This window comes from Paralichthys olivaceus, chromosome 6 (assembly GCF_024713975.1).
Source record: "Paralichthys olivaceus isolate ysfri-2021 chromosome 6, ASM2471397v2, whole genome shotgun sequence".
In the NCBI taxonomy this organism is placed as follows: Eukaryota; Metazoa; Chordata; class Actinopteri; order Pleuronectiformes; family Paralichthyidae; genus Paralichthys; species Paralichthys olivaceus.
In genome coordinates, this window is record NC_091098.1 from 8483149 (window position 1) to 8496048 (window position 12900).

At 39.7% G+C, this 12900-nt stretch overlaps 1 protein-coding gene across 1 annotated transcript; it reads left to right on the top strand.

Annotated features, from left to right (window-relative positions):
- The first annotated feature begins 7485 nt into the window (after positions 1–7485).
- LOC109630501 (succinate dehydrogenase [ubiquinone] iron-sulfur subunit, mitochondrial) lies at positions 7486–11544 on the top strand. Its single transcript, XM_020088732.2, has 8 exons — positions 7486–7679; positions 9059–9192; positions 9294–9379; positions 9483–9619; positions 9822–9938; positions 10200–10301; positions 10813–10935; positions 11077–11544. Exons 1-8 carry the CDS (start codon positions 7614–7616, stop codon positions 11155–11157), a joined length of 846 nt encoding a protein of 281 aa, XP_019944291.1. The 5' UTR covers positions 7486–7613; the 3' UTR covers positions 11158–11544.
- Positions 11545–12900: the final 1356 nt, after the last annotated feature.

Sequence of the window (12900 nt, forward strand, 5' to 3'; positions counted from 1 at the left end):
CAGAGAGGGCATTTCAAAGAAATGTTCAACCATGGTTGGAGAGTGTTATTCTTTTAATATGTAAGCTACAGGTAAAACTATTGACTATTTTTTATTACTGATTATAAAGAGCGATTAGTAAAGAGCATTGTTAATCTATAAAATGAGGTGAAATCTTTAAATTGGTTCTCTTGTCCAACCAGCAGTGTGAAAGCCAAATATATAATTTAAGATCAATTTTTTTTAAAAGTTTAAAATCGTGATCTTTGACAAGATGAAACCAGTAGTGTTTGCCAATTTGAGCATGAAAAATTGCTTTTTATCAATTTTCTCACCGTGTCTGCTGATTATTTTGTCACTATTCCATAAGTAATCTCAGTAATTCAAGAAAGGTCACAGGTTGTTAAACATCTGTGTGGCCAGTAGTAGACAAAACAAAATGTCTTGAAACTCAAGCTGTAAAAGAGCTATTAAAAAGTTTTTTAAAAAAAGGAAACACTTTGACAATTACATTTCATCAAAAATCCTGAGTGAACATTTCTTGGGACGAGACTTGGCTTGAGGTTTGTACTTGGCATCACCACAGTGATGAAAGAGGATTTTGAGTTTGACTCGGTTCAGCTTCTTCAGTCCTGGGAGTCTGAGGCCCTGTTCCGACCTGGAATCAACATCCGTCCTGAGAGATCCAATCACAAGTGAACAGAGTTAAGTTTGTCTGTTCACACCTGACATTAAAAATATGTCCTTAATGTGTCTCCTGTGACCACTTGTGATCAGATCTCACTTCCCTGCTCTATATTGAAATAATCAGGAATATCATTTGTGTTCGCAAAGACTAAATATGTTGTCTGTACTCATAAGTCTTACTCCTTAATAATCTCAAACTATTTGACTTCTTGGCCTTTTTTTTCACCTCCGATGTTTCAGACTCACTTTCCACTACAGCCTCATTTATGTTTTCACTTTCCATTGCTTCAAACATGACTACTGCATCCTCCATCTCCTCTGTGATGGTTTCTACTGTAGTCACATCAGCTGCTTTTGGTTATCTTCTTTTACAACCTTTACCGATGACTCATCTCAGCCACATTGTTTGCACTCTCTACCACCTCTGCAGCATTACTTGTTACTTCTTCTACAGTCTTCAGCTCCTACAAAATCAACAGAGGCTGTTGCTGACTCATCTTCCTGGACAACAGTTTCCTGGAAAAGTCTGACTGGACTCTGACTCCACAACCACGTATCTTATTCCTTATCTAAGTTGGCTACATACATTCCTTCTACCTCTATGGCCTCTGTCTCTTGGTTTCTTGTTTTTCTTGTGTGGTGGAATGTGGTATGCCCTCAGCAGGCTAGACGGTATCCTGCTGACCAGTGGCAGATAAGGTGTGGCCATTTAGCAAGCTAAAGAGGTTTGCTGGGTCAAATTTTCAATTAACTGGGTTAATCGGGTGCAGTGTCATGCAACAAACGCAACGCAGGAACTAGCCTTGTAGCAATGCCCTGGGCAAGGAGCAAGTTCATTGACCCTGACAGACATGGTACATTACATGTCATTTAGCTGACGCAAAAGTAACTTGCAATTAGTGCATTTAACATCTACGAGGGGCCATTTTTTGGGGGGGGAGTTCAGCATCTTGCCCACAGACTTTGGCATGAGATTGGATTCAAGCCCCTGACCTTCTGCTTGAAGAACAACTGCTCTTCCACCTCAACCACAGCCAATCCCAATGTTAAAAAGTGTTCTTAAGGTTGGTCTTGCAAGGTCACAATACCTGAGTGTACCGACTGAAGAGGAACCTCTGTGACTATATCACCTCAAGTACAACAGTGCCTGTAGCTACTGCTGTGCCTCAAGCCTTCTCACTTGTGTCCTTGATGGCCTCAATTTCCAAAGCACCAATGGTTCTGTTTCAAGTTGAAGTTCCTAAAACTTCTCTTCAAAGCAGCAGCCTCTCTGTGGATAACACCTGCCTCTATATCTAAAGTTGTATGGAGCTGCTATTGAGCTGTGGAAGGACTTATAGTTTCCTGGGCTATGACTCCTGCAGCCATTTCCTTAGGGAGGAGTACACTGACCTTGTCAACCTCCTTACACCTGCTTCCATCAGCAGCCAATCTATTTTCTGTGAGTGCTGCTTGATGGCATCATCAGCTCTTGAGTCAATCATCTCTTCAATCAAAACTCCACATTTGGGGGAGTAGAGTAGTGTCATATTTTGAGTCAACAGGCTGTTCTACTTCACCTGTTAGGCCACACCATATTTGATATTTCATGACCAACTATTCACTCAGCTTGTTTTGCAATGGCTGCACAGCTCTGTCCAGTCTCCAGTCCTGTCTGTACAGTAAGTGAGCCTTTCACTTAAATCGCTTCCTATCATTGATTATCTGGTTTGAACTTGTCAGTGCCCTCTGCTTGGGTGTGCACTACTTTATTAGGACTTAAAGACAATTTCATGAAAGCAATAGGTTATACAGATGTCAATTTGGTTTCAGAACTGAAGACATTAAACACACAGTAATGCAAGTTGAGCTTGCAAGGCAACCTCTTGGGACAAATGTTCTCCTATGCAGTGGCAAATCACCTCTGCTATAGAGCAGAAACAGTAGACTTTATTGAAATAATATCCGTATACTCATCCGTATATCCGTATATATATCCGTATATCCGTATACTCACTGTCTCCCAGCACAAAATTGTACATTTGTGCAGCAATGTTTCCCCTCTTCTCCAGACCTGGTAATGCATAGTTTAAAATGTCATGAAAGCAATTCTTGATGGTACAGGTGAATTTTTCTGGCTGGTTACTGGCTAAAATCAGCATGAGACTACTAGGACCTGGCCAGTGACCTTTTCAGTCATGGCGATGACCTTTTCAAGCGCAGCCATGCACCGTGAATAATGAAAGACATCAACTTGTGGCTCTGCTTCCCGGAGCAGCAGAGGACTGCATGGAAGGTATAGCTCTGAGGTCCTTGCAGCGATCTCCTGCATTGCAAAACTCATGACTCATGGATATGTGATGAAACCACAGGGCATCATCACCGTGTGTATGGCAATGCAGCTGAACTCACTGTGGCTCGCTTACAAGAACACAGTGACTCCATCTGCAAACTGCAAGAGGCTGCAGTGGTAAAAAGAGCAAAGTCAATTACTTTAAAAACGGCTATTTTATCTGAGGGTTAAGTTAAATGATTTGCTGTATGTAACATGTACATTACTGAACGGTCAGAGTCAACATTTAATAGTTAATACACATTTGAATGGTGATGCAGTGAGCATTAAAGGGGCAATTTAAAGTGCCCTGGACGCTCGCCTGCTGGTGCCAGACCACTCAAACACATTGTGATATGGCATTAACAGCATCATGCCCCATGGGTGCCACATCTCCACCTGTCATGATGACATAGTCCATCCCTGAATGAACAGAGAGATTTTCTGAAAGGTAATGGGAAAAGAACAGAAACAAAGAATATAATAGTTTTTTCTTTTATAAAGATTTTGGAGTAAAAAAAAAAACCCACAGGAGGAACACAAGAGGCACAATCTATAAGATACCTCGTTTGTTGTTTTGTTCTGTTTATTTTTCACACTTATGTTTTTGCTATTTTATGCTATTCTAAATTTCTCTCCAATGCATTTCATTTGGCAAGATTAGCAGTATGTGCTGCAGATTGACACTGTAAATACACATATACATGCTGTTTCTTGTCAGAAAATACATCTAATGCATTTCTTGCTGTTACATGATTCACTTGATTTAAATGTGGTTCTTAGAAATGACAAAATATCAAAATTTAATTTAAAAAGAAAAACCTAGGTAAAAAGGATTTTACATTTACTTCAAATAATCCTCATTATTATTTAAGCATATCTCCTTCCAGTCTGGATGATGTAAACTGGAATTTTAACACCATAAATAATAACATAATTAACAACATAACAATTTTGATCAAGGTTGACTAATGGCAGATTGAGGACTTTTCTAAATCAGGGGCTATAAAAGGGCCACAGTAAGATGGACATTTAAGTAATTCATTGTTTAGGCCTACTGAGTACTGTATGAAATGAATAGTTTATAACAATTTTAAAAAGACCACCGACAAAACCCTGGCTCCATTCTTGGATTTGCCCCTTAGGTTGACCTTGATTGGCTGTTTCATGGCCATTTCAACTGTTAACCACCTGGAGGCCTCTCAGACTGGTGTGGGCTTACAGCGACGAGCCTTGAAGTAGCGCCCTGTCTCCGCTGTGGCCTTCCTGGCCAAGTACACTCCTACTGTCAACAGGGCCAACCCAGTGACCTGTGGGGAAAAAAACAAAACCTACATTTTGAAACATAGTGTACAGTACATTAATTATGAACACCACTAACTCCCACAATCCCCTGCAGTTCTACTATGGTCAAAGTGTGACAAACCCTGACAGGTCTGACATGGGTTTACTGTGGCTGTGAGTTTGTTCCAGTCAGCGATGAAAGCTCAGAATCCTTCCCCAAACACTGCTCCTGCCGTCCTGCCAGGAAAATAAAACCACAATTAACACCTCCACTGCCTCCACTGTGGCAGCTACACTCACTGCTGCCCTCTGGGGTTTTTGTTTAACAGCTACTTACAGCTAAGAGCGATCGCAGACGACAACGTGCCAGTTACCCTGAGGATTAAGGAGAGTGGAAAGTCATTTTACCTTCACCTTATACATTCAAGGCTAGTTAGTCCATGTTCAGCAGTTTTCAGGCAGATCTGTTTCGGGATCAGGTTCACATCCTCCTGCTCCACCGGGTCATAAGCTTTGGCCTCCACGTCAATCCAATCACTCCGGCGTCTCATCTCCGTTTCATGTTCAGTCATAGCTGGGAGGAAAAGAAGCAGATATTTATAACTATGTGGTTAATTTCACGTCTGACAGCACTGTGGATTTGGCCTACTTTAAATCAGTTTGGTTTATTATCATACCAAGTTAAAACTGGATTCAACTGATTTAAAGATACAGTTCCTTTGTACTTATTGGCTCTATGTAAACCCTACAAATGTATGCATTAAAAAAAAACATTAGCCTTAATTTTTTGTATAGAGGTACATTGTTTCTTGTTTATTGTCTCATATATAATCTCTTGGCCAGATGGTGGTGATGGTCACTTGCCAAAAGCGTGAGCCACTGTTGCACTGTTTGCAATATTAGAGTTTATAATGTTCCCTCTGAGCACAACACCCTCGGGGTAAACTGGACACCACAATTGGAAAGTGTTAAGATGAGTTGACTGGGCCAGGGCTAGCCAGTTAGCATGCTAAATTTAGTTGGAGGAAAGAAGAAGCAACCCAAGGGTGAACACTGTTGCTGGTTTCCAACCCTCTAAAAATCTTTGGGAGTAAAATAATTAGATTAGATGCAGAATTGCTAAATAAACAGCTATTAAACAGATATGTTGGTTGTTAAGCAATAGTAAAAACGTATACGTGGCTTAAATGTTTTAGCATCTGCTCCTGTTTTTTCCTCTATTGTTCCTCTGTGTAACTGCAGGATGTGGTTAAGCACGTTCTGTGTACTTATACTGCTTATCTTAAGGTAGCATTTATGTTTTTTGCCACATTTGTGGTTTTCTAACCCTAAAACTTTCTCTCTCTCTAACTCTAACACTTTCTTGATGAAAAAAATCTGGCATATTTAGGGACTGATATGAGTGTGGGAAATTTGGTGCAGCCTGATTGAATTTAATTGGACTGTTGGGCCTTGGTTGAGGTTATAGTAATTCCAAATAGTTGCTGGTCACAGCTTCTCATCAGACTATTGAAGATGTCACCTTAGGCTGAGAAAAACGTTTTCACAATTTCTTATATTTTACCGACAAAATTAATGATTGATTAATCATGAAATTATAGATAATAATAGTATTCATTGATAATGAAATTGATACTGACAATAATTGTTAGTTGTAGCCCTAAGAACAATTATTCTCTGAATGTCTTGAAACTCCGCTGGATTGGGCCTCTCTGCTGTGGGCCACAAATCTCACAGAGAGTCATGTAATCTCTGAGTCACTGGTACTGATCAGCGACCTTATTGATCCTTGCAGATATATAATGGTCATTCTTCACTATGGAGCCGCACAAATCCTACTGCATCTTTAAGTAGGATAATAAAAGAGTTAGTATATGACATCATGAGTGGATGAGTAATGTGTGATTAAAAGGTGCATTTGGGTTTATTTTTACTGTATTTTACAGCCTTTTCCTTCAGAACAGATGCCTCTTTTGTTCTCGATTCAGATATAAGTGGTACTCAGTTTCAGGTGTCTGTTCAAAGGGTTGATCGTCACATATCTATCTGGCAAGTTTGTCTGAACAAAGCAGCAGATGATCTGTTGCTCATGCTTGCTCGGTGCGGAACAAGTTGGATTTTTACTTTTGTGCAGCACCCTGAGACAACTGTTTGTTGTGATAGCATGCTATATAAATACACTTGATTGATTGATTGATTGATTGATGATCATAAAATCACATCAGAGACATGTCACTTGGACCAACAGTTTTAAGTGAGATGAGAAGATGAATGAAGAATTAGGACTGATTTTGAAAAAGATACTACTACTAGTACTAAACAGAATCAGAATTTCTTTTCAAAGGTAAACAGTGTTGCAGCAAAATCCAATTGAAGTAAATGGTGACTGATTCCTCAACCTTAAAACAGAAAAATAAAACATTAAATGCCTCCACACCAGTCCTGTTGTGTCATCCAAGTGTGCACGAGCTCTGACATTCAAACTCGACTCAAAACAGTATCATTTACACCATGTTTTTAGCCTAAATGTGATCCACGCATAAACGTGGCCACAGAGGAGGATATCAGGGGACATTTAGACTTGGCTGCAAAGCTGTTTACCCCTGAAACTCCAAAAATGTTTTGTGGACTCAAACACTTTACCTACCCCTCCATCAGCATAGTGGTGAGCAGATAATGAGTGAGTTTTCAATTTTGGGTGAACTATCCCTTTAAGCAAGAAGTGCTTTCCATATAAAAGAAGGTAAAATATAAACTCAGAGGTCATTGTGGAGCATATTATTATTATTATTATTATTATTATTATTATTAAGTTCAAATTAGAACAATTTGGAAGTGTCAAACAATTTGTATGATCATTTCTAATGACTTACACATACAGCATGGTTCTGTATGTTTATATATAAATAAATATAAGTGTATATATGTAACTGACCCTGGATCACTGCAATGAGAGTTGTGAAAGACTCTTACATATGGCCTCTTCAAGTGCTGTCGGACAGTTGAACTAGGCGTGTGCAGAGGTACAGACAACGTCTTTATTCGCACCCTAGTTCTGCTAAAATAGTGATAAAACAAAGATAAATGACTGGTTCCATATTAATGGCCGAATCCCATTGTGCTGTCGCTCCTCTCCGGTGGCGGCATTGTTGTTTACAGGCGCATTGTGTGGTAGTTGCGATTTCAGCGGGAGATCGTGAAGGCAACATTGCTGACGCAGGTGAGGGCGGGGCTTCATGTAACAGAGGGTAGAGTAGACAACAGGCAGCTGAGAGAGAGAGAGAGAGAGAGAGAGTGTGTGTCTGTATTGTGTTCCTGTGTTAGTGTGAGTCAAACACATCCAGCCTCCAACATGTCGGCGGTCTGTGTCTCCCTGAGTCGAAACGTCCTGGCCGTCAGGAGCTGTGGCTTCATGGTGGTGAGTACAACCTCTTCCACAACACGTGCCTGAACACAACTCTGAGGCATGTTGTGTTAGCAGCTTTGTGTTTTGTTGTTAATGTACGGACCATGTATCTCCTGGTAGGCTACACTGCATCACCTAAAAGAGTGTGTGACACTGACCTGTGGGGACTCACCCTGATCTCACACCGTGCGTGTGTGTGTGTGTGTGTGTGTGTCACAGGACGTACAGGACACACGCTGATACCTGTGAAGTCATTCAGTAGAAACATCTGTTTACATTCCTCCGTTAAAACATTTCACTACTTGATCAGTAGCTAACCTCTCCATTGTGTATGAGCGGAGCTGTGCTGCAGCTGCTCCCTCGTGTTAAAGACTGATAAAGCAGGTCTGGACGTTTGTTTAAGCAGCTAAGCCTCGTAAATATCTTAATACTTTAATCTAAGCAGAGTTATTGATCTTATTGTGTTAAAGGACGTCTTTCATTGTCCTGTAAAGTCAGTTAGGTAATCACAGACAGCACAGTGATGTAACACTGTCCTGACAGTTCACCCAACCTACCACTAGGAGGAGACTCAATACCTTCTTATGCAAACAGAGGACACAGTATTTATAAACACTATGATTCAGTGTATATAAATTCTTAATGCTTCTGCTCAGTAACTGGCCATATGATAACGTGTAATAATACCTGGTGATATCATGAAAATGAGTCTACATTATTCCATTTTATATTCTGACGTTTTGAACATCATGATTTTTTAATAATTGTATTTTTTTTGTAAGGTTTTCAAAAGAAAGATTTTATGAATTGGATCTCATGCCAGACTTTGGTATGGTGTTATCACTTCATTGTTCTTTTAGAAATGAGCAATAGAAATGAAGTATCATTGTTGTTTTATGATTTCATGTAACACTACAAGTAGATACTCTGGTGTTACAGGATATGTGCTTAGTTTTAGATAAGATAGGGAAGCATTTACACAGCAGCACAAGGAAGTAGCAGGGCAAGGAGAAAAATTAAGTAAGAGTAATACTGAGAAAAAACACACGATATTATAAATAATTATATATTTATACTAATGAAAGCTACATATATATATATATATATATATGAAATATTATAAAATATTGATACTATATACAATAAAAATGGAAATACAAGACTGTTGATGATAGAGGTTGTGTGATTGTGCAATTTGTCCAAATTCTTACATTATACATGTTCAGCTTATATGGAGTATATGTACATCTTGTGTTTGACTGTAAGTGCTGTGCCGATGTGCAGTTAGTTAATATGACCTTCAGCTTGGTAACATTATGATTTTTTTCGTACTCAACTCTTAATTGAGTTTGAGTCTTATATTCTGCTTCTGTTCATTATCTGTGATCCAGATGGGGCGGTGCGTTCAGACAGCAGCTGCTCCGGTTACTGAACCCAGAATCAAGAAGTTCCAGATATACCGCTGGGACCCCGACACCGCCGGAGACAAGCCACGAATGCAGACTTATGAAATTGATTTAAACAGGTAAGTCATGAGCCGCTCTATTAGTAAAACATTACCAAGCTGGAATTTAGTTTTTATGTTAGTGTAGCACATAACTTATTGATGTCTTCCTCTTTATACAGCTGTGGCCCAATGGTTCTGGATGCCCTCATTAAGATTAAGAATGAGATGGACCCAACACTCACATTCAGACGCTCCTGTCGTGAGGGTAGGAAACAAAAATTACCTCGATTCAAAAAAAGCAAATGAAACATGGAGACATGACCCTTTGTTTCAGATGTCAGTGACCAACTGACTGTGTGTTTCCTCAGGTATTTGCGGCTCATGTGCCATGAACATTAATGGAGGCAACACGCTGGCGTGTCTTAATAAAATCGACACAAACACAAGCAAACCAACCAAGATTTACCCCCTCCCCCACATGTATGTGGTCAAAGATCTGGTGCCTGTAAGTATTGCAAGAGGAGAAAAGGAGTTAAACTCAATGGCCATATTTGAAATTGTTAAAGCAGATGGTCATTAACATCAGAGCATAATGACGACTGCCATGTAAAAATGGCATGAATTTAATAATGAATATCTCATATTAAGAAAATTGCATGTTTGAATGTCTGGCATTACTTTTTTTTTTTTTTTTTAATTCCCACCAGGATATGAGCAACTTCTATGCACAGTACAAATCCATTGAGCCCTACCTGAAAAAGAAGGATGAAGCTCAAGAAGGGAAGGAGCAGTATTTCCAGTCGGTGGAGGACAGACAAAAACTGGTAAATAAACCAGCATGTTACTGTGAGAAAGACAGAAGGTTACACAGAAGATATTACGCACCCCCTGGGCAGCCATTGTGCAGGTTGTCATATCTTGGCACTGGCAGATAACAGATGCGCTGACCAGTATTTCCTTCACATTCCTGGTTTGTTACACTCACAAGGAAATGTAGCAGAACCACATTTGTTGCAATAGCATTATGGCGTGTTGTAAAACACCACAGAGACTGTCAGAGTAAGCTGTCGTCCTTAATCCAACAGGACGGCCTCTACGAATGCATCCTCTGTGCTTGCTGCAGCACCAGCTGTCCCAGCTACTGGTGGAACGGAGACAAATACCTTGGACCTGCCGTCCTGATGCAGGTGGGTTGAAGACAGTCTTAGAACATCTATCTTTTGGACACTAACTCCAGAAAAACTGCGGAGAATGTCCTGAGCAACTGACTCTGGATCATTTCAGGAGAATGTCCAGGTTCAGTACATGTCTGAAAGCAGCATAAAACATATTTAATGAGGAGATTTGTGTCCCAATAATAGACTAATTAAATGTGGTAACAAGGATAAATTACCAGTTTAGAGCAACTTAAACTCAGCTGTCATTAGTTTCACCAGTTCTGACCTAGAATTGTTATGTTCATATCAAATATTTGAAGGTAATATTGTCAATACTCCACATTTCACAGTCCAGGCAAACACAACTTGACAAACAATTTACCGTGATATTGTGTCATGTACTGAATATTAGATATGTGGTTAATTTTAACTGATAGTGAAAAAAGTTTCTTTCTCTTATTTCTAGTTAACCTGCATTTCTATAGCAGTGAGCATAAATATTTCCTAATGGAGTAAACAACACACTGTTACTGTCCCACAGGCGTATCGTTGGATGATTGACTCCCGTGATGACTTCACTGAGGAACGTCTGTCTAAACTTCAGGACCCCTTCTCTCTCTACCGCTGCCACACCATCATGAACTGCACTAAGACTTGTCCAAAGGTACACACACACACACACACACACACACACACACACACACACACACACACACACACACACACACACACACACACACACACAGTAATACAGAGTTAATAGAATTTCAGTTTCTCACAGTCTGTTTGACCCACTGCTCCACAGGGACTCAACCCAGGAAAGGCCATTGCAGAGATCAAGAAAATGATGGCGACTTACAAAGAGAAGAAAGCAGCAGCTTCGTGAAGACCATGCTCACTAAAGATTCACTAAGAATACCTCAAAATAAGTTAACAAGAGCAAAGAAGCACCTTTTATGATTTTAATGAGTGTGTGTGAGGCGGAAGAAAACAGGGAAGTGTTAGTTTTTGAAAAAGATGATGGAGTTTCAAGCAAATTATTTTGAGTGATGGAACATGGACCACATATCTGCTATTTGTGTGCATAGTGAAAAAAAACAAGGATCTGTCGCAAATATGTTGTTCTCGCTGTAAATATTTGTACATTTGTTCATTAAAGATGTGCTGAGCTCATTGTGGAAGTCAAACCTAGGTTTGGATGAGGAAAGAACACAGTACACTTGTCAATTGTCTCTTCAACTTGCATTACAATAAAAAGTACTGAAGGATCTAATGAGACATTTTCACTGCCCAGAAGGCCCCACTGATGTACCAGTTCATCTATAGAATAAACCTCAACTATGGTCACACTGTGGTAGAATGGGGTTGTGAATACATACATCCAGAAATGTGTGTCCTCTATAAGGTGGCTGGGTTTACACTTAAAATAGATAGAGGAGAAAAGAATTAGGAGCTCAGCAAGTTGAGCTGATTTTCCTGTTGGAGGTTTTCTGGGCATGACCACCAGGTGGGAGGCCCTTGGAACTTCCTGGGGTCCCCGAGGGGAAAAAATGTAGCTGGAGAGTGTTGTCTGGATTACCCTGCTTCAACCTGCCACCACTGCCATCTTATAGCCGTAAGAAAACATGTAGCATGTGTGCTTTCATACCAGTCTGCCTTTCCAGCAGAAAGTATGGTTATAGAAAAAATACAGGCATTACTAATAACATTAACAATTGCTATGTTCAAGCGTGACATCGAGCCAGAGTAGCTAAATGAAATTCAGTTATCTACCTTGTTTACATGTGTGTCTTTTTATTGTGACATGGTAAAATGTCCTCTGGATAATAAACCACCACTTCAAGATCTCGTCCACTTAGTTGTCAGGGAAAATACTTGAAAGGGAGTCGCTGAGAGCAGCAGTCGCTTCGGCATTAACACAGCTTCCTGCCTTGTCTGTCACTTCTCTTTCTTTCCACCTGTTAATGAAAAACACATTTTGTTCAGCAGCTTCAAAGTGCAACTGTGTCTATTTTCTTACAACAAGAAAAGCACAACAAAACAACAATGATGGCTGCATTCCGTTCAGGCGAACTGGTCCTAAGCCTCTGTATTAAGTGATATGGAGCCATCTTTAATATTATTCAATTTAGTGTTAAATTGTTATGGATGCTGTGAGGAGGGTCCACTGGAAGGTGGTCACTGCATTTAGCAAAAATGTTACTAATCTTTTTCTTAGATATACTGAATGGGAAATAGAGCCTCCATGTGAAACATAAAAGCCTGCATACAACAATAAGTATTCCCAACTTTTCACAGAAGCAGCCAAGATTAAATATCAGACAGAAATCTGATCACCTCATCCTAAACTCCACCCAAGAAAACATATGTATGTATGTAGTGTTATGTGAAGACATTACTGACATCCAGTAGGACCGCAGTACAATTTTAATAAACAGATTGATAAATAGATACTAGTTAAGAAAACAGTATCTTCATATATTATGTTAAAGAGCTATACCATAAAGTAAAAACGATATAGCAGAATGCAGCGGTAAACAGCTTCTTAATTTTCATTGAAAATTTCACTCTCATCTTGGACAATTTTGTAACTTTTTTATTGTCTGTAAATTGTGTTACGGAAGCCCTA